The sequence below is a fragment of the Lytechinus variegatus genome, chromosome 15, assembly GCF_018143015.1.
Source record: "Lytechinus variegatus isolate NC3 chromosome 15, Lvar_3.0, whole genome shotgun sequence".
Classification (NCBI taxonomy): Eukaryota; Metazoa; Echinodermata; class Echinoidea; order Temnopleuroida; family Toxopneustidae; genus Lytechinus; species Lytechinus variegatus.
The window spans coordinates 28736785-28761213 of NC_054754.1; the positions used below are offsets into that span (position 1 = coordinate 28736785).

The window sequence follows — 24429 nt, forward strand, 5'->3', positions numbered from 1 at the left end:
GTTAAAATTAATTGAAAGAATACTAATATAACCATTTTGAAAGGTCGCAAGCCTTTATTTTGGAGTAAAGGCCAAATTAGTTTCAAATTGTAGCTAATTGTACGACTGCTATGACGTCATTACGACTAGATATTAAATTCGCCCTTATTCTAAGAAGGATGATATAATAGGCACAGATTTAAATATGGGTATTCGTACAATGATTTAGAAGTTTACACAGTAAGATATTCCAAGTCTCAATATTAGCATCAAATTCTACTACATTTTATTCTGAAATCGGATGGCAGACCAATCGTAAGGAGTGTGATCGCCTTATGTGCGACTCTAAGTCATACTTGAAACACCCCATGATAGAGAGAGGCAAATGTAAATAAATGTCTTGCCAATGAACATATGCAGTGGTTGATGAATCATGTACCATTTATTCCATGGAACCAAAATCTATGACACTTATATGAGTAGACCATGATGACTTTTGTTATATTTTCATATCATGGAGATTTAAATGACAATATAGGTGTATATTTGTTTGATGCTGCACTACGTGGTCAATAGATAAATGTCCTTCCATTTACAGTATTAACTGTAGAAACTGTCCAATATATTTATACTATTTGATACATTATCAAATTTCTTCCTTTTGTATTCATCCGTCCAATTTATTCCATTAAATTATGCTACTTTTTACATTGTCATTATTGTGTACAATAGGTAATTGTATTTGTATATGGGATCAATATTGGAATATTAACTAATAATTATATTAACAATTTTCAAATGAACTAAACCTGAATAGTATTGTTTTGAAACTTTTAATCTGTACTGAGTGTTTTTTTTTGTTTTAACTAATTTGTATATAATAAGTTATATCTAAATCAATTTCATGTGCTCCATATGAGAAAATATAGAGTGTATCCCAGAAAAACGTGAACCCTATTGCCAGGGATAGATAATGAAGTATATTTTTGTTTCAAAGTTGACACAGAATGACCAATAAAAACTGAGGTCTGACAAATTAAATTGACTTTGAATCTCCTTCCACTCTCATTGAGAGATTTAGTGAAAGAAACACCAAAGAACACAAAATAAATGTTGATGAGCCATCCTTTTCTCCAATGAGATCATAGTATCCTTGTTATATCTTGGCCAATATTCCTTCTGCACAATTTGACTTTGTCATTGAAATTTAAAATCCCTCAAATTGCCCATTGATGCAAAACACCCCCCCAAAACAAAACCCACGTATTAAGCTATCAAAATCAAGGAGAAAAACTGAATATTATGAACATATATCAGTCAATGGGCTATGCCATTATTAAAGTCGATAAGATCCTTGGCTTCCTGATTTTTTTCTGGGACACACTGTATAGATTCAGAACTATTTCCTTATAATATCTTGCCAGATATTTGTAGGTCACATGGTACATACCAGTGTGATGTGCAATTCTTTAGTGGACTATTTATAACCTGCCAAACAAAACTTGAAGGGTTTTACTTAAAAAGTCTTGAAAACAAGAAATGTGTATCAAATTTAAATTATATGATTATGATCCGTGACTTCATCAACACGCCGTATTGCTCATTGCCTTTCTTTCAAATCATGAGCGACATGGGGAGAAATCCTCAGACTTTCAAGTTTAAATCCACTCGTAACTAAGTTTATTGGGAATAAGTTGGAAAGAATCAAACCAGCGTAGCATTGACAAATATCATAAAAATTGGATGTTAAATTGTTTATGTTTCACAAAATGGTTATTAATATGCACAGCATGGGTGATATTCAAATCAGAGAGTTGGTGATGTCACATACTCCGAACTGATATTCTCATATTTTACCATATCAAATACAAAACTTCTGTAGATTTTATGATAAAAAAGTTGATTTCATATTAAATTACATACATGAGGATTCTACATATTCAAGGATATGCATGATCAAAAATTCGGAATCAAATGGAGCATTGTGGCCCAGTGGATTAGTTTCCAGACTTTGAAACAGAGGGTTGTGGGTTCGAATCCCAGCCATGGCGTAATTTCCTTCAAGAAATTTATCCACATTGTGCTGCACTTGACCCAGGTGAGGTGAATGGGTACCCGGTAGGAAGAAATTTCTCGAATGCCCGATCAACATAGCGGCTAAAGCAGGGGTAATAATAATAGCAGGGACCACTGGGCAAACAGTTTTCAGAACTGAAGTTGCTACCCTAGCTGGGTAAATGTACCATTATTATTAAAATATGAGTTGCATTTAAAGCTTGAAAATGAAATGTAGAACATTAAGAAAACAGTGTGTGCATCAGCTCCCTCATTTGTACTTCTGTCCAGTTTGCAAGAGCAAAAAAACTTTTTGTGTGTGAAATCATGGACCTATTGGTGATGAAATTTCTTGAAATACAATCTATAAAGTGGCTCTTGTCTTGCAATTTTCCATTACCCTTTTTCATTTCTCTTTATATTAGTTGATTTTTCTTAAAAGGGGGGGGGGTTATATTTCTAAAAAAAATAAGTGATGTGAAATGTGTGTTTTGAAGAAAGAAAGAGCTAGAAAGAGGCCGCAGAGTAAATGAATGGAGGCATGGTGAATCAGAGCAAAACTCATTAAAGGACCATGATGTGCCCCCCGGCCACCCTCTAATATTTCCCATCAGTATAGCTATAATATTGCTGTGGGAATAAAAAAAAAATGAAAGAAATTCAAGATCCCGGCCACCCCATAACATAAAAAAACCATCACAGAAATCATGTACACAAGCATATAGCACATACTTTTCATCAAAAGATGTAAAATAAGACGCAATTGCCCTCACAAAACTGTGTGCAAATCCGGGTACTGGAGAAGCACAAGTACCGTACCTATCTTTCATATTTTCGTACATGAAAAAAAAAATTATAGTGGATGATGAGAAAGGTTTTACATTTCCTGTGAATGTTCAGGCTAAGTTATTTATAAATGATCAGGAAAACAGAGGAAATATGTGATATAATAAACCATGAACACAAAAAGCTAAATTTTGTGATAGATCATAATCATATATATATTTCTACCGTTTCTTTTCTCCCCCCGCCCCCCTTTTCCTTGGTCGTGAAAATTTTGGAGAAGCACCCAATTGTGCGCCAGTCCCATTCCTCAAAATGAAGATGAAAATAATACGAATTCTAGGTATTTGCATATGGTCATAATCACCAAAATGAGCTAGCTAGCGCAACTCTTTTTTTTTTTTTTTTTTTGCGCATGCCACGATCGAGCTAGCTCCGGCGCCGCGCTCGGCCGGCCGGCCGTGGTATATACTGTGCGTTGTCGTCTGACTGGCCCGATTCGCAGAGCAGAGAAGATGGATGAAGATAACGATAACGAAATGGATGAAAATGGCTTTTTGCCGCCAAGTACTTACTACTTTGACACCCAATATACGACAGTAAGTAAAATTTTGGTCGCATCCATTAATAAGCTTGTGAAATGTGTGTTTTTAGACTTTAAACTTTGTTGTAAGTTTTATTGGTGTGTCCCACATGTTGAAAAAAATGTTGGGCCCTCGGGCCTGGCTTGGTAAAATAACTAGTTTACTATGGCAGTGAGTCCAAACTTCGCGGACGGTCATCATCTCAAAAACTAGCCAATATCCTTAAAATCTGATATCATTAACGTGAAAAGCGACCTAAAATTACCCTTTGGTGAAAGTTTCTTTAGGATGAGTTCAGTATTCGTGAAAATATTGGCAAAAGATCGGCAAATTTGTCACTGCTGGCGCCCGTTTTGAAGAAATCAACAAGCATCACGATATCACCATTTTGCAAGCAGAAATCATCAAAAATGTGAGTTAAATGTGGTACTAATCGATTCCATAGCATTTTGTCATTCTGATATAAATATTTCACTTTTTGAACTTGAGTTTTTGTTTAAATCTCCAGCATGTCCACAAAAGCTTTGGTGCGCGAAGTTAGGTCACACTTTTTCTGAACGGTTTTCCAGCACAGCTCGCATTCGCCGATCGGAATAGAATATTGAGATCGCGATACCGGCGAAACCCCTTGACCTACTTTACATTTTCGTCCATGATTTCATTGTTTATGATCGTGCCGTCAATGTGGTAACTGTTTCTTGAATTGGTTTTGTATAAATTATGAACATTTTGTGAACAAAATTAAGCTTGATGAATATTTTGGAAAAGTGCGCGAAGTTTGGACACCCCATCATACGTCTATGATATTGAATTTGAATGAATGATAAAAAAATGTGCATGCCATACGTTGCTGAATTTATAAGTTCTTATAGTAAATAAATAAGATAAAAAGGCAAAGAAAAAGAAAATGGGAAGATTGAAGGCAATTAACATGATTAACCATCAAATACAAAAAGACAAGTTGACAGCAAAATCATAAATTCAAACTAAAATTCAAAAAGAAAATACAAAATCAAAACAATGGACTATGCCATGGGCATGGTGGCAATGTGACCACGGAAAAGCAAGTACAGTAGCTATGTTACGAACAAAACATTTGAGAAATGAGGTGTTTGTTTTTAGTAATAGTAGCCTTGAGGACTGGCATAAGTGATATTTTTTTTAATATTTTGACATAATTCTTCAGATATGGATAATGGAGCTTAAACCACCGGTCATATAAGAGACACATGTACACAAAGTCAAAGATGGATTTCCCTAGGAAATCCACTCATTCAATGAACAAGGTTATAATATAACCTTGTTCTCAGTTATATCTCCATGTGTGGCAAAATAAGGGTGGCAATGTTTGGCTTATTTTCTCTTTTTCTTTGGGGCAAATGCTTGATTTTTTTACACTGACAGTTTCCATTACACCTATTATTTATACAACTTGGCTCTTATTTAAATTTGATTCTTTAAATCATTTTTTTCTTAATTAAAAATAGATATCAAAAAATGAAAATTTTCTTGCCATATTACTTTCCACCAATTGAGGGCGTACACAAATATATGCCCAGAATTCAAGTTTTTGAGCGCTCTGGTGAATGAAAAAATTATTCCCATGTTACTATTGAAAAATAAATTGCAACTGTATGGAAATTAGTAATTTTGGTCACAAAAGTGATATTTTAATGATTTTTTAAAGTGTGTGCTCTGTACAACATTGGCATACCATAGTCCTACCTCTAGATTCCCCACAGGCAGGGTGGTAGCAGTGAACAAGTGAGGAAATCCATAGATAAAGGGTGAAATCGGTTTGTAGGGGTAAATTTTATTTTTTATTTATTTATTTATTCTCGAATATTTATACAGAGTGGCCTGATCAGCATTAAAATACATACAATGCACGAAAAACATAGTAACAGGACATTATGAGATACAGAAAAAGGGAATAAATACAAGGTAAAAATACGAAAATGTGTTACGAGTTACAGATGGCAAGATACATGATAAAATATGCAAAATATTAACATTAAAAGCTGGTCTACCTCAGGGCTCTGTGATTATATATAAGCATTTAAAAAGATGAAAGATCGTTAAAACACAAGGCAATGTATTATACAGTACTAATAAATTTACTTTTGGAATTAAAAAAACAAAAAAAACCAAGCAGAAGACATATTGCATCATTTGATAATTTTATCACTTATATACATCAAGATAAAAAGATAAAAAAAAAATAAAACAAATAAAACACAACACGTTTCAATGTCTAGATAATAAGTGCTAATAACAGAAAGACAAGAAATGAGCAGCAATCGATACCAAATGTACTATAGGAACGGCACGGACAATAGAATAGTGTATGATAAGTGTATTGTATAATGATTAAAAACGAATGATATGATTTGTCTATATGTGTTTAAGTTGGAATTTAAAGGAATGAACAGATCTTGAAAATCTTATATGTTCAGGCAGTTTGTTCCAAGTGAGAGAGCCTGAAAATAGGAAAGATTTTTGGTAGAAGGTCGTACGACATTTTGGCAATCTCAAGAGCAATTTGTCAGAACTACGTGTGGTTCTAGAAGAGACATCATCGACAAATGAAAGTCTATCGTATAAAATGGCGGGCGATAATTTATTGACACACTTATACATAAGAACACATGCGGCTCTATGGGGAACTTTGTATAGAGAGGGCCAATTTAGTTCTTTAAACACGATTTCAGAACGTGTCATCCATGTGCGATTTGATATCAGATACGCTGCCCTTTTATGTAACCTGTTAAGCGTGTCATAATTTCCTTCTGATCTTCCAAACCAAACATTAGAACAATAAAGGATATGGGGAATGACATATACCCAATAAAGTTTGGAAAGTTGAGATTGATTAAAATAATGTTTATTCCTGCGAATAATTCCAAGCTTACGTTTGATAAGGTTTGAAATTGAATTGGTATGTTGCTTAAAGTCAAGGCAATTATCGATTGTTACGCCCAAACACTTCACTTCATTTTTACATTCTAGAGTACAGCCATGTATATTTATTGATATTTGCTGATTATGAGTAGTACTTAGTTTTTGTTTTGAGCCTAAAAGCATTACTTTTGTTTTATTATAGTTTAAGATCAGTTTGTTATTTCTTATCCATGAATAGGTCTCGTATAGTGCCTGGGTTAGATTGGTTTCGACCTCTGTTTTAGTCTTACCAGATACTGAAATAGTAGTGTCATCTGCGTACATATACACTGAGGCACTAGTAACATGATTCGGCAAGTCATTGATAAATAGTGAACCTTCATGCGCCTAATGCTTATAAAGGGATAAAAATGAATTCAGCATAAATGGTAAAAATGAGATGTTTCTTACCAAACCGATCTCCTGTACTGTAGATCCCTCGATCCGTTTGTCAACATAGCAAAGACAATTGGCCTGACCCTTGAACTGCTTTGTTATGACGTACATCCAGTTAGCGATCCCATTTTGAAGAACAATTTATACATAAAGATTATTTCACAAATACTAAAATGTAATACGTGATTATAAATAATTATCATATACTACTAATTATTTAAATGGGACCCATGTCTAGGGATCTTTTTAATGAAAAGGGGAAACATGTCTAAGGATCTTTCTTAAAAATTCACCCGTCCCAGGAGCACATCCCTGTATACCCAATATATGCGAGTTACCCCCTTCCCTTCCCTCCCCACAGGCCTATAGCAAGCACCATGAGTGAGAATAGATAAAACTAAACAAATATTGAGTTGATTCCAAAGTGAAGATAATCAGCAGACCTACCAGTTGATTTTGGAAAAGTTATTTGAAAATTAGTTTTTTTTCTTTCTTTTCGTGTTTTTCTTTTATACTCCATGAAAAGTGGGGGGGGGTAATCTAGCCAAGAGAACTCTGTGATGGTATTTTTATAAATATTGATCAATATCATTAAAAATATTATCGCAGATAAATGTACCTCTTGTCATAGAAAGAATCAGTTTTTCATTTTGCCTGTTTTCTGCATGTTTATTATTATTAGATTTTTGTTTTGATTAAGATTTTTCTTTCTTTAAATGAATGATTATGGAAATGAGGACAGTTCTAATGCGTATTTATTTTTTTCATATTCCATTTTGATTACAGACTTTCATTTTGATGTTCATTGTGATTGCACTTCTTCTCAGTTTGGTTGCCTTTCTCATCTCTGTGATCATCAAAAAGAGAAGTAAGTTATAATAATCCCCTCTTTTTAACAAGGGATAGATCTTTATTGGAGTTGTTTCACAAAAAGTTTATTGTGTTACTTGTACTATGCTTGCACCGTAATGTTTGCATGCAATGAGCATGATGTAATGAATTTTGCGATTTGTTGGTTACCACAAGTGATGCAACTTGAAATTTCTGAGCGAATTTTTAATTCACACTTATCTACTTCTGTTTGAAACACCCACCATTAGCTCTACCATTGTTCTACTCTACTTACTATGTGGCCCAATTGCCTGTAATGTGTAGTCTATTATCAACATGGTTCATTGTCATTTTTTAAAATAACTAATTAATTTGTTGTCCATTTTAGTAGATTACATGTAGCTCAACCAACTGGAAATCAGATATTTTTTTGGTATTGAAAAAAAATCTTAATGACATTTAGACCCAATGGTTGATATATACAAGTTGTAGCATCCTTCAGAAATTACCAACAGGGTCAAAATCTCCTTTCTTTATCAAAGCATTCTCTACCAGTGATTCGCATTCAGAGAAGAAGTACATGACAATCAAAAGTATATGCGCACTGAAGGTAGTCTATTCAAGCCGATAGAGCTGACCAGTGAAGAACCAGTCGTTCTTAAAGTCGCTCTTAACTTATGAACAGCTTTATGAAACACCCACCAGAGATGCACCTGTCCATAGACCATGCTGCCACAGCTGCACTGACCCGCTCATTCCTCATCATAATCTTTGAACGAGATTTCACTTTCTTTTTCTTTGAGGTTTATATAGATCAAGGAATAGTTGTTTATATCGACCGATCAAATAACACTTAGCAAATGACACATTTGGTCTTCATGTACAAAAAAAATTCAGTCAGTGTTTCGCTGAGTGGAGTAATACATGTACAAGTTGGCTTTGAAATAACCTGTTTAAATTGGAGAGAATCGCACAAGTATATTGTATTGAAGTCAAAACATTATGCGTCAACATATTCATGGGTCGAGTTATCTTACAGACAATCTCAAACTCAACTATTGTGGTCCTGGGAGGACGATAAACTGTAACAGTACCAAGTATGAATGGTTTCTGCTTTATTATTTGGATTTCTATGTAGTTCCAAAGAATCGTCTTCAAGGTAATCTGTTCTATGTAATGTTTGATTTAGTATAATTGGAGATGGACCGCTTTCAACACAATTCATTCTTCCACCTTGCAATACTGCTTCCACTCTATAACAGGCAAGACATTCGCAAATACTGTTCCAGGTCATTAATTTATTTTTTAACGTCTCTTCAATACGTTCACTGTTTTTGAAGAGATGCTATGTTGGCAGATTCTAATTTGTCTCACCTTTCTATGATTTTCTGGTTGTTTTTTAGTATTTGAGATTGAAGCCTAGCAATTGATTTATAAATCTGTTTCTTTGATTCAGATTCAACTACAGTTTTGTAACTTTCTTTGTTACTAATTTTTTGCCATGATTTCATCAAGTTTTCTCTCCACTGCATCACTTATTATTTTGAGAAATTTTTCACTCAACATAGCAGAAACTGGCTGCAGTCTTGGCATTATTACAACAATCTTGAGATTGATTTTCGTGCTTGTCAATGATGGCAAGCAATTGCATCAATAGGTAAAATCAATATGAATTGACAAAAAGAAAAACAAATGTAATGGGACTGAAGAATATTTTGTAACCTCATGTGATTTTCATGTTGTACTTGTCTTTAAATGCAAAATGTTGACTGGCAGATTTGGGAATATACTTCAAAATTGAGAGTCAACTAATTCCCCTATTCTCCTTTAAAAAATATTGAAGTTAATCGAGACAAATTTGTTAGAATCGGTCAGATTTTCTGTTCATTTGATCTGTCAGGGCATGAATCATATCTTTGATTTTAGTAATCTCTGTTGCCTTATTGAGCCCACACGTAGCTTCCTGAGGATCGGGGCATTGGCGTATTGAGAAGATGTGGGATCACTGCTTTGCTTGGTGGCTGCCACTCCCAGACTCTCCTTTGGCATTAAATCCGTGAAATGTGTGTAGGCTTTTTTCCCAACTGATTTTTCTGTAAAAAAAGGTTGATCCAAAGAGTCATCTTCAAAGCACACAGCATACTTTCACTATATTATTATCAGCTACTAGAGAGAAGATTCATGCATTTTGTTCATATTAGGATTGTTGATTTTCATCAAGAGAACATTCATACATTTTGTGAATCTTTGAATTGCTGATTTTTCATCAAACTGTTCTTTTCTTTCAATTCAGTTCAAGCACAACCAAAGCATCGGTTCAGAAAGCGAGATAAAGTGATGTTTTATGGCAGAAAAATGCTGAGAAAGGTGAGTTATGTGTTCATTATTATTGGGATTGAATTAAGTATAGTGTAAGTTATATTAACTCATGTATTTAATACCAAAGATATTAACTTAATATGTTAGTTCTCTATTTCATTCTGTGAGTATTAAATATTTGTTTATGTAACAATATGAAATTTGTTAAAAAATATATATATATTTATGATCACCTAACAGACTATAATAAATCTATCCTATAAATCTCATCCTATAAACTGATAGGATGAGATGAAAATTAGAGTTCCCACTTTTTTTGCTCAAATCTACCTTTCAAGTGAGACATACATGTATTAGCCTATATATAAAATCACAAATTCTATTTCTATTGATATTTCTACATCAATGGAAAGCTTTGAACCCCTAGAATAGCACATGAAACTCCACAGTTAAGAGGTTTGAAATGCAATAACACACAAGGAGAATTGGTCAGTTCAGGTGAGGTCACATGTTGCAAAAACTTGATCCATGGATACCAACCAAGTGGTGAAAGAGAAAGAAAGAAAGAATAGGGGAGAAGGCGAGTAACTAGTGTATGTGTTTGTGTGAAAGAGAGAGAGTGATGGGGGGAGAGAAAGTTTTGGGGAGGAGTAGTGATGAGGAATATTCCATCTTATGGAGCTTATGCTGCCAGCAACTCTTTTGACAGTGTCAGGCCTTAAATTTGATTGATGATTATTCTACAAATATAAATCTCAAATTTCACTTTTTAAGTACATGTATTTAAACCTGATATCCATTGTATATTACCTAGACTCCTATGTACTTTTTGGTGAAAGAACATGGTTTAGACTCCTTGAAAAATATGTTTGTCATGTTGGTAAGGGAGTCTGGAATTGTCAACATCGTAGCAATATCCATGACCCCCCCCCCCTCCCGCCACTCCCCATTACATTGTTTTGAATGTCTGTATGTTGAAACAAACATGTAAATAATGACATCTCTGATTGGCTACATTTGATTTCTTTGATTATTGTGTTCAAGTATGATCATCGTAAAAAAAATCTACCCTACCATCAGTCGTGAAATATCTACCCTACGATCAATCGTAAAAATCTCCCACACTATCAATTGCGAAGCTAGTTTGTTACTGGGACTTGAAAGTCTGTCATTTATAAGGACTACCAGCATTACCGAATTGTCAATAGTAGACATTAGACATTTCTAGATAGAGGAAGCATTTCTTTGGTGGATTCAGCATGAAATATGTCTTGGGACAGAGTTGTGAGTATTTTTCCTCTAAATAAGTGTAAATATCAATATGCTTGGTTTATCATTTTTATCATCACCTTTTTTATGTGTGTATTGTTTGTTTTGTCAATATCATATCCTTTCCTGGAGTAGATGACAATGGTTTATAGTTGTCTAGTTTTTTTTTTTTTTTTTCAATTATTGCATTTTAGAATATAATGTCATCATGGTGAATGCATCCAAATTGTAAAAAAAATGTTTTCAGAGAATTCTGTAGCTAATTGGAATGCTTAATTTATAAACTTTTATTACTAGGTCAAATCAATATCAGGACCAGTGTACACAGTGCACAGAAAGATGAGGAAGAGAAAAGAATATATGGACCTTGCAAAAACTATAAGAGGGTAAGTATAAAAAAAAAGAATGCTAACTACTTTCAGTTTACTCTTGGACAATTTCATAAAATGATCAACCTCTTTGTATGTCCGAACATCATTTTTCTCAAACTTGTCTTATTTCACTTCATAAACTGACCAAGTCATGGTCCTTAACCAGAAACCAGAGACAGAAAATTTCATGAAGGTCCCACATATAGGGGGAAATATTTTATGGAATTACCCTATTATAAGTGTTACATATAATGACATACGGATTTCCAAATTAATTTCCAAATGCATTGATGATATTAAGAATGGTTGCTCCGTTGATAATGCTCATATTTATCAGACAACACTCTGTCACTCCAAAATTATGACCTCTGCTTAAAATTAGCAAAGCTGCCAGTGTGGAGCTTTGTAAAAAAAAAAATTGAATTAATTCCTGTCAGTTACCAATTTCTATCATCTGGGTCAAGTGTGGCAAAGGTCTTGCCAAAGGAGTGTTGTGGTGGGATTTGAACCCTGCGCCTCATGATCTATAGTCTGAAAAAATATCCAGTAGACCAAAACATATCTAGTAGACCACTCTTTCTCTACAAACAATGATATCAATTCAATTTTATTTCAATTTTTCAATTCAATTCAATTTTATTTCATTCCATATAAAAAGTGACATCAATGGATATAAATGTGATAATCAAAATACTGTTACAACAAAATGACATAGGTAAAATTACATAATTTAACATGGATATTGGCTGCTGTGTAAAATCCCAGTGGATTTGTCTGGACAGCCACCGTATCAACAAATCCATAGTGAAAGAATATCAGTTAAGAAGGAACTATAAATTATGATAGCTTGTTTGCATACAAAGTGTTACTTGATGTTATCTGCCTATTTCTAATACTGATCATGTATTCACTGGACTTACACCATTACTGCCATTATATTTTATCTCCTATTCTGACGGGGATGGCATTTTGTAGAAAAGACTATACATGTACTGTTATGTAAATGTTCTAATTTCTTTTAAAGTATCCTACAGAATACAGATAGTGACAGGAGACCGATGCTTCAAGTCAAGGAACCTCCTCCCGCCATCTTGGAAGCGGACTTTAGAGAGTTACAGCTCCCTCCAGAGTTTAGGATCCCAACAGAAGTCCTCTACATGCTTAAAAACATCAGGTAACCATGGCGATGCAGTATTCTTTATAATCTGCCTCTAGTCTAATATATAGTATAAAGATGAGGATTAGAAGTTGGAAAGATTGCACTTTTTGTCTCGCCTGAATAATGGTCGGCAGAGATCTAATAATCACTTTTCGGTTGGTAGGTTACAAAAATATTAAATTTTTTGTTAAACTTTCTCTCATTTCTTTATTTCTGCATCAATTGTGTTGACACTTGCTACAAATGATCTTTGGGTAATACCACATATGTGTTCACGAAGATGAAGGGATAAAAAGTCAAATGATATTTCCACAATTTAATCCTCATAAATTACTTGGCATCAATTGTATACACTGTTCTCATGGGTATTTTCACTGGTTTCATTTGCATTCAATAATTCAGTCAAATGTAGATCAATGGGATTTTTCATATTTCCAGTCAGTTTTCTTCTGGAATTCTTTTTTTTAAAACCATTTCTCAAGGGGTTATATACCATGATTCAAATATTGTTTATGATTGAAGTCACTCAATATTTTAGTATCATTGTCATATAATGCAGTTGTTCCAGCTCTTAGATTAATATAGCATAGAATGGAAAGGTCTACATGCAATCATTACATTCTTAATTTACTTGTAGTTATTGAGGAAAATGCACATATGATATCTCTCTCACTCTCTTTCTCTTTGTACATGTGAGAGGAAGTAGATGTACATGTGTATCCATTAAGAGCTTTGAATGACTTCCTGAAGAACTTCCTTAAGGTCACATTGACTTGATAGAAGAGTTATAATATCGCATTTGTGAATGTATATGTATTTTAGAAAGATGCATGTATTTGCAGCAGCTAAAATGATACTCTCTATATAGTAGGCCTATAAGCACAGTGCTTACTTAGGAAAGATATATAACCAGTGGCAGATCGAAAACATCTTACGAAAATCCCATCAGAGGTAAAGATAAAAGTAAAATAGAATATGCATTGTTAACAAAACAAAGGAAGTTTGAAACATTTTATTTCATAAATGTGTTGTTGACCAATCTTCTAGGGATTGATATGAATGTCTTGCTTTACTTCCCAATAATGGTGCAATCTGCATGCATATATTAAGAAACACATGAATTCCATATTTTGTGTTTCTTTAGAGTTTTTGGTCACTTTGAGAGACCACTATTCCTGGAGCTGAGTAGATCTGTAGAGAGTAAGTTCCTTCCAGCTGGAGCCTATCTATTTCAGAGGGGTCAACCAGATGATAGCATCTTTGTTGTGCAGTGTGGCCGTCTTCTTGTCTATATTACAGAACCCGTAAGTCAATGTAATGCAATCGGAAATTAGATTCATTCTGAAGTTAAGTTTAGCTTAGACCATGGTCTAACTCGGGTAAAATTCCAAATTTATAAAAAATTATAAATTCTAGTTTAAACTCAGTTTCAGTCGATTACAAATTTTGCAGTGGCCAATCTTAATTGTTGTTGCATTATTTACCAGATTTCAAATGACTGCCATTTCCTTAAAACAACTGGAATAAAAAAATCAAACAACGTTATCAGTTAGAAAAAATTCTAACAAATGGACTAAGATGCTTTTTCAAAATATTAGAAATTAAGTAGATATTGAAAATAAGGATTTTGCAATGTTATATCAAATTTCTGCTATATTTTGGGGATTTTGTATCACTCATCAAAATGACTGATAATTTAAAGTCTTTCCCACATTTGCTTGTAAACTCGGTATATGTTGGTACACCGATTGTCAATGTAAACGATAAACATTCATAGCCTTACTAAATTTCAACGATTCCATTGTTTTTAGGATTTTAATATTGCAGACATTTTGGAGAGTGAGCAAAGCGATGCTAACAAGCGTTGCTCACAAGATTGCTTGGCGAGAAGGCCTTTCAATGGCGCGCTCCGCTGAATTGATACAAAGCCTATGGGCGGTTAACATACGTGATCGTTAACTATTCAAAATCTTTTTTTTTTTGTATTTTCAACTAATCAACAATCTTAGTGTTACATGCCCCAGAAAATACATTAAGCAACCTTCTAGGTTCATGGGTCCTTATTCTGAAGTGTGGTTTAATTTAATATATTTTGTTGACCCCTCATTCAACATAAATTGATTTCTTTGTTGTTCTCTTATGTTATTTTTCTATAACCATGTATTTATATGTTCATAATTTTTTACTTGTATGTATTGACTTGTATATTTGCTTTTATGCAGAATGAAATAAAAATCAATTCAATTCAATTTAGGACATGGTCTAAATCTGTTCTAAAATAATGGGAAGCCCAGAAGTGTCAAAATCTTGTTAACATTTTGTATATTTCTTATGCTCAATGTGCTCTTTCATCAGGCTTTAATGGCAAAGAAAACTTATTCAGTTATCATCCCAGACAGTTAGGAATATTCTGAGTAATGGATAAATCAAACCTGTAGTGTGAAAGATTTGCACCACGAATGGCTATACATAGTTAACCACACTTTAAAACAAAGTATAAATCAAACTAGAGTTCAGAATACAGGTCAATAATTTTTTGGGGGGTATTTTCATAAGAATTTTAATAGGCAGTTAATAGGAAAATATATATTTTTTTCACATTTCATCTTTTTTTTCTTATAACAGGATGGGTCTGAGTATGAGGTCAAAGAGGTCACACAAGGTGATAGTGTACACAGTCTACTGAGTGTATTGGATGTCATCACAGTAAGTATTTACAGTCAAGCTTATATCCTCAAATTCTTTGTTATTTGTTAAGTCCACCGCACATTGCATGATCCAACTATGACACAAATTTTTAACAAATCGCATTTTGCGATGCACATGACAGTTTGAAGAAGTAAATTATTTCATTTGAAGTTGGGCATAAAGTTAAGAATACTAAAAACAGACTTCTGCTTTTTGGTTGGAGGAAATTCCAAATCAGTTTAAAGTCACAACCAATGATGATATTACAGTTTTGAATTGAATATGCTTCTAATCCCACTGGAAGCTTGAAAATAGACTTGAATTTCGATTTTAATATTCATACCACTTTTTGGAACTTTGATTGTTAAGATTGTGTATGTTGGAATGTTAAAACCTGATGCTGTTACAATTTTGTATAGTGCACCCACAACTAATCATTCGCTAGGTTCCACTCTATTATCATCTTGTGCGAAATATTATGGAACGTACCATGAATGTGTAATACATGGATTTTATATTGATTGCTCTTCTTATGTTATTGATAGGGCTATTCTGCACCATACAAGACTGTGTCATGCAAAGCGGCCGAGGATACCACCGTGTTGAGACTACCCGCTGTGGCATTCCAGGCGGTGTTTGAGCAGTATCCCGAGTCTATGGTTAGAGTTGTACAGGTATGGAAAGACTTTCTTGGGATCTTAATGACACATTGATCTTATGGAAATCTACATTTCAAGGAATCAGTATTAATAAGCTTATTTGGTTCAATATTTGAATAAGGCTTGTAAAGATGCTGAGTTAAACAACCTGCTGTGGCATTCTAGGCTGTGTTTGAGGATTATTCCGAGTCTATGGTCAGAGTTGTTGAGGTATGGAAAGACTTTCTTGAGATCTTATTGGTGCATGCTGTAGATCTACATGACAAGGATCTATGATGGATATTCGGTACCATATATGACTCTGAGATTCTGAGCATACAACCTACAGTGGCATTCCAGTCTGTGTTTGAGCAGTATCCTGATTCTTTAGTTAAAGTTGTACATGTATGGAAAGACTTTGTAACATTAATTTGAAAGGTGTAATGTAGATCAATGTTAATAAGGCTATTCTGTACCATATACACTGTATGACTAAAGTCCGCTGCACACTACACGATCTGATGCAGCATAATTTTTTAACAGATCAAATTTGGTGTTAAATGTGAGAGTTTCCAAGAATCTCAATGCTAGGATCAAAATTCTGCTTTGCTACAAGGCTTGTGGTTGGAGCAAAGTGTGACTTGGTTTCAAGTTGCGTGCCGATAATCAGTATGATAACTTCACTGAAGCATTCACTATATTTTTATGTTCAGATGATGATGATCCGTCTTCAGCGAGTGACCTTCCTCACCCTTCAAAACCTGTTAGGTTTAGATGCTGAGCTCATCAACCCAGTAAGTAGCTTACTTTAAAAAAATTGTCTTTTTATTAATGAAAAAAGGAAACAATGATAACAATAAGGCCAGGTTACATGTTCTAAATGAACATAATACAGGGGAACATAAAATGATTAACAGTACAGTAATATACAGAAACAAACATAAAATGAGATAAACACTCCCCAATATATGACTCTCCTATCATTAGTAATTGTCTGGGAAGACTGAATAAGATAGTTGTCTTCACCATTATATTATTGGGGAAAGAGCACAGTAAACATAAGAAACATACAAAGTAAACAAAATTGTGACATTTACAGTTCCCCATGAATTTTGGCACAGAGTTTAGGTCTAATTTAAAGCTTGCTTCAGAGTATGTGCCAACATGTGTGAATTACTTCATCATGCCATTTTTGTATTGGTCCTAATTTCATTCTAGGACAACATAAGCAGCAAGTCTTTAGCCATCCATGCACTGAATAGCAAAGCAAGCAGTCCAACCAAGAGACAGACATCGGTCATGACTGCGGGTACAGCAGCAGCAGTAGCAGGAGCATCCAGTTCAGTTCATTCAACCAGCAGTGTTGAGACAGTCATGAGAGTCAGTATCGCGGAAGAGTCTACCGACGTCTTCAAGTCAGGTGAGATTGATTGTCATGTCACTGTTCAAATAGGTCTGCATTTGAGTTTTTCACAGTGAGCAACAGGTTGTTTCTCTCAAATTTTTTAGACCTTTTGTTGTCGTTTTGTAGCCTGTCTGAAAAACAGCTAGAATACTGAATTTTGTCCATTAAGGTTTTTTTGGTAGACTTTCATACTGGTATTATCGGTATCTGACATTTCTTTGCGAAATGCTAGACCAGAGGTTTTTTTAAGGAACCACAAGGAAAAATGCACTGGGGGTTGTGCTGTCATCTTAGCTATTGTCCTGGAAAGCAATCGTGCATTCAATGGGCTGATTGCTCAGCGAGGCAATGGGAAACCATATGATATTTCAATTATCTTGCCGAGTGATCCAGCCATCGACATTTCACTGGTAAGTTCTACAAGAGTTAGTGCTTCGATCGCAGTCAAATGAATATATTTACCAGTAACATATTCTACGAGTATATCCATGAGTCAGGTTTAAGATCAGGCAGTCAGCAGCCGAGATCTGAAGGGGGGGGGGGTCAAATAGACCCCCACCCCCAGTATATTTTGGTCTGAAATAGCCCAGTTAAATTAGGGTTAAGAAATTGACCTTTTCCTGTATATAGAGGCTGATGGGTTAAACCTATATTTAAGAAATCTTATATTTTGATGATAATGCTTTCTCTCTTTTTTTTCTATTTGTTTTTATATTTTAGCTGAAGAAAGTGATGGAGATCCCACTCAGAGGGGGAGGTCAGGATCCATTAATGGACCTTCAGGTGAGGGTTATGGAAAGATATTTGCATTTGAAGAAAGAAGGGAGAGGTGGAAGAAGAGGAGGAGGAGGGAGAGGTGGAAGAAGAGGAGGAAGGAGGAGGATGAAGAGGAGGGGGGTTGGTGGAGGAGCAGGAGGAGGAGAAGGGGAAGGGAGCTGTGGAAAAAGAGGAGGAGAGAATGAAGAGGAGGGGGTTGTTGGAGGAGCAGGAGGAGGAGAAGGGGAAGGGAGAGGTGGAAGAAAAGGAGGAGGAAGGATGAAGAGGAGGAGGGGGATGGTGGAGGAGCAGGAGGGGGGAGGAGGAAGGAGGAGTAGATGATTATGAAGAGGGGCGAGGCAGGGGAGGAGGAGGAGGAAGAAGAAGATAAAGGTAGTATAAGAATGCAGGAATAACTGATTGAATCAAATGACAAATAAATCTGTAAGTGCTAGATATGTATGATATGTCTTAAGCTCATCATGAATAACAAGTTTATTATTATTGTTACTATTATAATCAAGAAGGAAGAAGAAAGAAAGGAGGTGAGGGGAGCAGAGAATAAAAAAGTAGTCATAATTTTAGGAGAAAGAAGAGAATAAAGAAAATTTAAAGCAGGAAGCAGAGAAGAATTCATGTATAAGATCAGAAATTTACGCGAAGTGCTTAATTAATACAATCATTGTCAATAATAACAGGTCGTGTGTTGGGTCCCATCAGCAATTATCGAAGAGCGACCTCACTTGACGTAGATGATACAGGTCGTCTTAGCATGAGTACATCTGACTTTGAAGCTGCAGCTGGAAGGGCGAGGGTCACTGGATTAGATGAAACAAAACCACTGAGACAGGTCAGTTACCCAAGTCAACCATATCTTTAAGGGGGGGGTGGTAAACTGATAATCTTTGTGTGTGGTCGCTCATTGCCTCTGGGTTTTAATTAGCTAGTATTAACCTAACACTAACAATTAGAATCCTAGGGAGGAGTACTGGAAAATATAGATCAATTACATTGTCTTTGCGCTTCAAATGTTTTCATATTTTATGATAATGGTAATAACAATTGGCTTTTATATTGCGCTTTATCAGTCTACGACTGCTAAAAGGGCTTCATAATTATCATAACCCGGTCACTGAATTCATTGCTTTGGCAGCCTGTTAGGCGCACTCTTGTTAAACCAACCACAATGATGGTTGTTTCCTACCGGTACCCAATTAGCACCTGGGTGAGAGTGGCAAAGTTTGGATTGATGCCTTGCCAAAGGACACAAGGCCATGGTTGGATTTGAACACAACCCTCTGATAATAAGGCGAGAGCCAGAACTGCTACACCACGGTGCTTCCACATTACCGGTATATTGTCTTTGTTTAATACCAATGTTAGATTTCCTTGGAGAATGCCGCTACTGCTTCTGCTGGTGGATCACTCACCAAACCAGGAGGACGGAGGAGAGATCTGAGCCTTGATGGAGTCAGTGAGAAACCGTCTGAAGAAAAGAAAGAATACACCGAAGATGAAATCTTGGAGATGGCCAAGAGAGATCTCATGACCCTCTTTGGACTTCCGGTAAGATTACCCAGCATTCTATTGGGGACAGACAAAATAATTATTACTACATTTCTAATGCACTCTTATCCAATCCAAGGATTGCTCAAGGTGGCAAACAATTCAACATGAACTCAACATAATAAATAGTGATATAGAAAAAAATATGAAATCATGCATGAATAAAACTCATACTTATTTTACATCTGATTTTGATTAAATTTTCGGCATTATACTTGTTGGATTTTTCTCTTTTTATTCAAATCAACTTTTTGTTGGAGTGGACTTGTCCTTTAATGTTTAAGAGTTGATATTATATAGTTATTAACACTTACTTTATCCATGAACGTATAAGAGATGAACATTCAACGTTATCGTTTCTTTGATCAAATGAGATCCGCTGCCTAGTGATTATGTGCATCTTAAAGCGAACATAAGGTGTTCGGACAATAGCAACTACCAAGGTGTATTTGATTTACAAAGGCACAGTTTTCCTGATTTTGGTTTTGTTGGCTGATGCCCTGTGTGAGAAAATGCTTTTCAACCAACATGCCTTAGATTTGAAGCAGAAAAATTAAGAAGCAGGCAATTTTGTGACATAAAATATGTTATTATTTGATCCACACACTTCCCATCGCACAAAGTGACCACAATAACATTAAGAGATAACGCTCTCTACATGATATGAGCCATGTATCTCTGGAATATTAGGAGGAAAAATGGGATTATAGGTACATGTAATAGGCAATCAATCACAATATTTCTTCTATCTTAAAGTATACATACATTTTCCCAAATAAAAGACATGGAGCTAAGATTGACAAAGGTAAACCAGAACTGCACATCAATTTTCCAGGATTTAAGTGATTTATCATCTTCTACGCAAACAGGTTGTGCAATATTAATGTCTAATCACAAACTGCTTCTTTCAACTTATAGACTAATTGACGGCGGAACACAGTAGAATGAAAGTAGAACAAATGTGAAGAGAATGTTATTCAGAGCACAATGATGGTCACACATTAGTGAATTCATTAACTATTCAATGAGTGTCCATCTCTAATAGGTCCATGTTTTATCAGAAGTCTCTAAACACTCAACGATAACGATTTATCCTTATGATTGTTTTTTTTTTATGATATGATTATATATTTTTTTAGCTTCTTTCTCTTTTGCTCTTTCTTTCTTAGGATACCTCCTTACTTGACCATCAGATAGCATTATCTCACATCCCAGGGGGCAGTGTAGTGGTCAGAGAAGGTGACCAGGTAAGAATCTGTAGTTATTAGTTATGGTCGAGAAAAAAAAGATAAGCCAATGTTTTATTAAACCATGATTTGTAAAACACGATGATGAGTCTATATGCACGATTTACTTATATGTTAACCTCTATGTTAAATTTCACTGTTTGAATGATATTTTTGTGTGGAATTCAGTTAAAATGGAAGAGCTGTGGTGTAGTGGTTCTGACTCTCGCCTTGTAATCAGAGGATTGTGTGTTAGAATTCCACTGCGTCCTAGCATCTTTTGGCAAGGCGTTAATCTACACTTTGCCACTCTCCATCCAAGTGCTAAATGGGTACTTGGTAGGATGTGAAAGTCCTTGTAGCTTGTCAGGGATTAAGTATGCCTCAATGATGTTATACTGAAGTTACCCGCAGGGAATGGAGAATGTGTATACATTTTGTACGGGAGTGGCTTATTGAATCCGATGAACAGGATTATAAGTGCTGTATAGATATATATAATGCATGTTTTAAGCGCATTATAAATAACCAGATTATATTTATTATGAAACTTGATTCGATTTTTTTTTGTTTTTGTCTGAACAGGAAACCAACCTAATGTTTTTATTGAAAGGGACATTCCTGATGCTACAGACAGATGAGATAACTGAGAAAGAACGGACAGTGTTTGTGGTCAGTCCTGGTGAGATGATCGGTGAGTTGGCCGTACTGACCGGAGAACCGGCTTTGTTCACCGTCAAAGCAAGGCAGGACTGCTGTGTGATTGCGATCAGCAAGACAAGATTCTACAGGTAAGGTTTGGTTGTTTGGAGGAAACAGTAGAAAGAGGAAGATAGAATGGAAGATAAAAAATGAAAGAAGAAAGAGTAGTGATAGAAATAGAAGAGAAAGGGATAGCTTTCAGTAATATGAGATTCCATTGGTAAGGTTTGGTTGCTTTGGAGGAAATTGGAGAAAGAGACAAGAGAGAGATAAAGAATGAAAGATAGAGAAAAGAAGGTAGAACTAGAAGTGTGATAGAAGTAAAGGAGGAAGCAGTGCAGCTTGATGTGTAAGTGCAATCAGGATTATGAGATTCTATTGGTAAGGCTTGGTTGCTTTGGAGGAAATTGGAGAAAGATAAAAGAGATGGAGAGAGACAGAAAAAATGATATAAAAAAATGAAAGAAGATAAAAACATGATAGAAATTAAAGATACCCAAGGTAGGGCTCCTGTGTAATTGCAATTAGCAAAATAAGAGTCTATTAGCAATGTGGGTGTAACAAGAGAGAGAGGGGAAGAGAAAAAGAGAGAGGTAGAGAAAGACAACTACAAAAAGGGGGTGGGTGAAAGGGGATAATATATTGTCCAGTGATACAACATTTGCTTGTGCAGCATCTACTCTTGTCTCAATATCCCAGAGGGCATAGTGTTGGAGTTAGGATTGTAAAAGGGTTTTGGGTTCAGAATAATGTAAATATAATGATTAGGGTTTACTTAGTTTTGGAGGTTAGATTTTACGTTTTGCCAAACGTGCAGATTTTCAATTGGAGCAATTGTTGCCAGAGCAAATGTCATGGAACTGTATCAACCACAATCCAACTTTAAATCCATCCCTATATCTATTTTTTGTTTGTTTTTAGTATTATGAGAGAATATCCCCAGGTTGTACTGAAAGTTGGCCATCAGGTCGTCAAGAAACTGTCATCCTTTGTGAGACAAACTGACTTTGCATTAGATTGGATGCAGCTTGAAGCCGGTAAAGCAGTGTATCGGTAAGTACATTTCATGAAACAATTTTATGCGACAAGTCCTGTTTTATCCGACAGTTACCATAGTAACAGTACCTCTCAGCCAATCAGAATCAGGGAAAGTTGTCAGGTCTGACAACTTGTCGGACAAAAATGTTGATGAAACGCTCCCCTGATCATACATTTATAAAGAGTTACAGCTGATTCAAGTCAAATTCAGCTAGGGATGGCAAGCAACATCATTGTCATCTGTCATCTAAAAGTGCTATAGATTGAATGTAGTGTCTGGGCTTCAGATTGAATGTAGTGTTGTGTAATCTGTAAGTATGTGAGCCCTCTCCGTTTGATGGTGGACAACTATAGAGTACAAATAATGACTTACAGCAACGCTTTTCACACAGTGGGCCGCGAAGCTTTCCTCTGGAAAATGTGCCCCCCTCCCTTTTAGAAAATCCTGGATCCGTCCCTGATACACAGTATAACAAAACTAGGTATGTTAATATGGATACTTCCCAAGCTAGAAATAAGTATTACAGGTCTGGAACAAGAGAGTCCATAACTTCTGTCATTCAGAGTTAGCAAACTTGTAAAGTGCATACTGTGTATAGGCATGCCAGGATCCAATGACCGGTGTGATACTGATTACAATTTAAATTGCTCAGAAACAAAGTATTAAGCACCTGTAAATGGAATGTATTATTATTTAAATGATAAAAATTGAAATACTAAAATATGTCCTAGCTTCTCGAATTGACAAAATTCATAATGACAACTTGTCAATACTGACTACTTTCATTAAACGGTCCCCAGTTTATTCTTCATTTTATGAAAAACTTTGCCATCCAGGCAAGGTGACCAATCACAGTGCACGTACATCGTCTTGAACGGCCGTCTGAGGTCAGTGGTTCAGCTTCCGTCCGGTAAGAAGGAACTGATGGGTGAGTTCGGTCGCGGTGAGATCGTAGGGATTGTAGAAGTGTTAACGCTGAAGGAGAGAGTCACGACGGTCCATGCCATCAGGTAAAGGGAAATTCCTTCATGTTTTGACTCATTGTTCAACTCAAAGAAATCTTTGTGTATTGATGATAATAATAATTATAATAATGATAAAGGGCATTGCTGAATGGTCTTTCACAATGCATTGGTATAACATACAAATCTAGTTGGTTCGGTGTTCAAGGCACTCCTATATTACCCCAGCTAAGCTAGGCTATTGATTCCAGTGCTCACAACTACTTGAGAAATTATCTCCTGGTACCCATTTACCTCTCCTGGGCTGAGTGCAGCACATTGTGCATCAATTTCTCACTGAAGAAATGTATGCTATGGCTGGGATGCAAACCTGTGACCCCCTCTTATCACCCAGTCTTAAAAAATGTGATAGGAAACACTTATTTTCTTCTTTTAAGAATAAACAAATATATTTATTCAGATTATGCATGCTTCCGATAAGTACTGAACCTCACTGTTAAATACTTTTGACATATCTTTAATACAATTCAATTAAATTGGTAGTGATTAGTTTTTTGTTGTTAACCAAAGAAAGTATGAATGCTAAAAATCGAGCTACGGAGGGGCCAAAGGCTTAAGGTCCTCTCCGAAGGATAAATTAATTACCAAAGGGCACTAGTGCATCTAGTGGTATTCAAACTCGATCCCTGGAATCCAAAATGCTAATTGTTTATCAAGCCTCCCCACCTCTTCTAATGCGTTCTTCATCGCCATTTTATTCT

At 35.4% G+C, this 24429-nt stretch overlaps 1 protein-coding gene across 1 annotated transcript in view; it reads left to right on the forward strand.

The window, feature by feature from the left end:
* Positions 1-3284: 3284 nt before the first annotated feature.
* Positions 3285-24429, forward strand: part of LOC121429120 (patatin-like phospholipase domain-containing protein 7) — a 41897-nt gene continuing 20752 nt past the window's right edge. The window contains exons 1-17 of the mRNA XM_041626031.1: positions 3285-3416; positions 7524-7605; positions 9862-9935; positions 11454-11542; positions 12552-12701; positions 13831-13990; positions 15312-15392; positions 15920-16048; positions 16726-16806; positions 17231-17432; positions 18138-18200; positions 18872-19023; positions 19557-19739; positions 20909-20986; positions 21551-21756; positions 22589-22720; positions 23543-23716. Coding sequence (XP_041481965.1) covers positions 3333-3416; positions 7524-7605; positions 9862-9935; positions 11454-11542; positions 12552-12701; positions 13831-13990; positions 15312-15392; positions 15920-16048; positions 16726-16806; positions 17231-17432; positions 18138-18200; positions 18872-19023; positions 19557-19739; positions 20909-20986; positions 21551-21756; positions 22589-22720; positions 23543-23716 — 2120 coding nt within the window. The 5' untranslated portion in view covers positions 3285-3332. The remainder of the gene's footprint in view (positions 3417-7523; positions 7606-9861; positions 9936-11453; positions 11543-12551; positions 12702-13830; positions 13991-15311; positions 15393-15919; positions 16049-16725; positions 16807-17230; positions 17433-18137; positions 18201-18871; positions 19024-19556; positions 19740-20908; positions 20987-21550; positions 21757-22588; positions 22721-23542; positions 23717-24429) is intronic.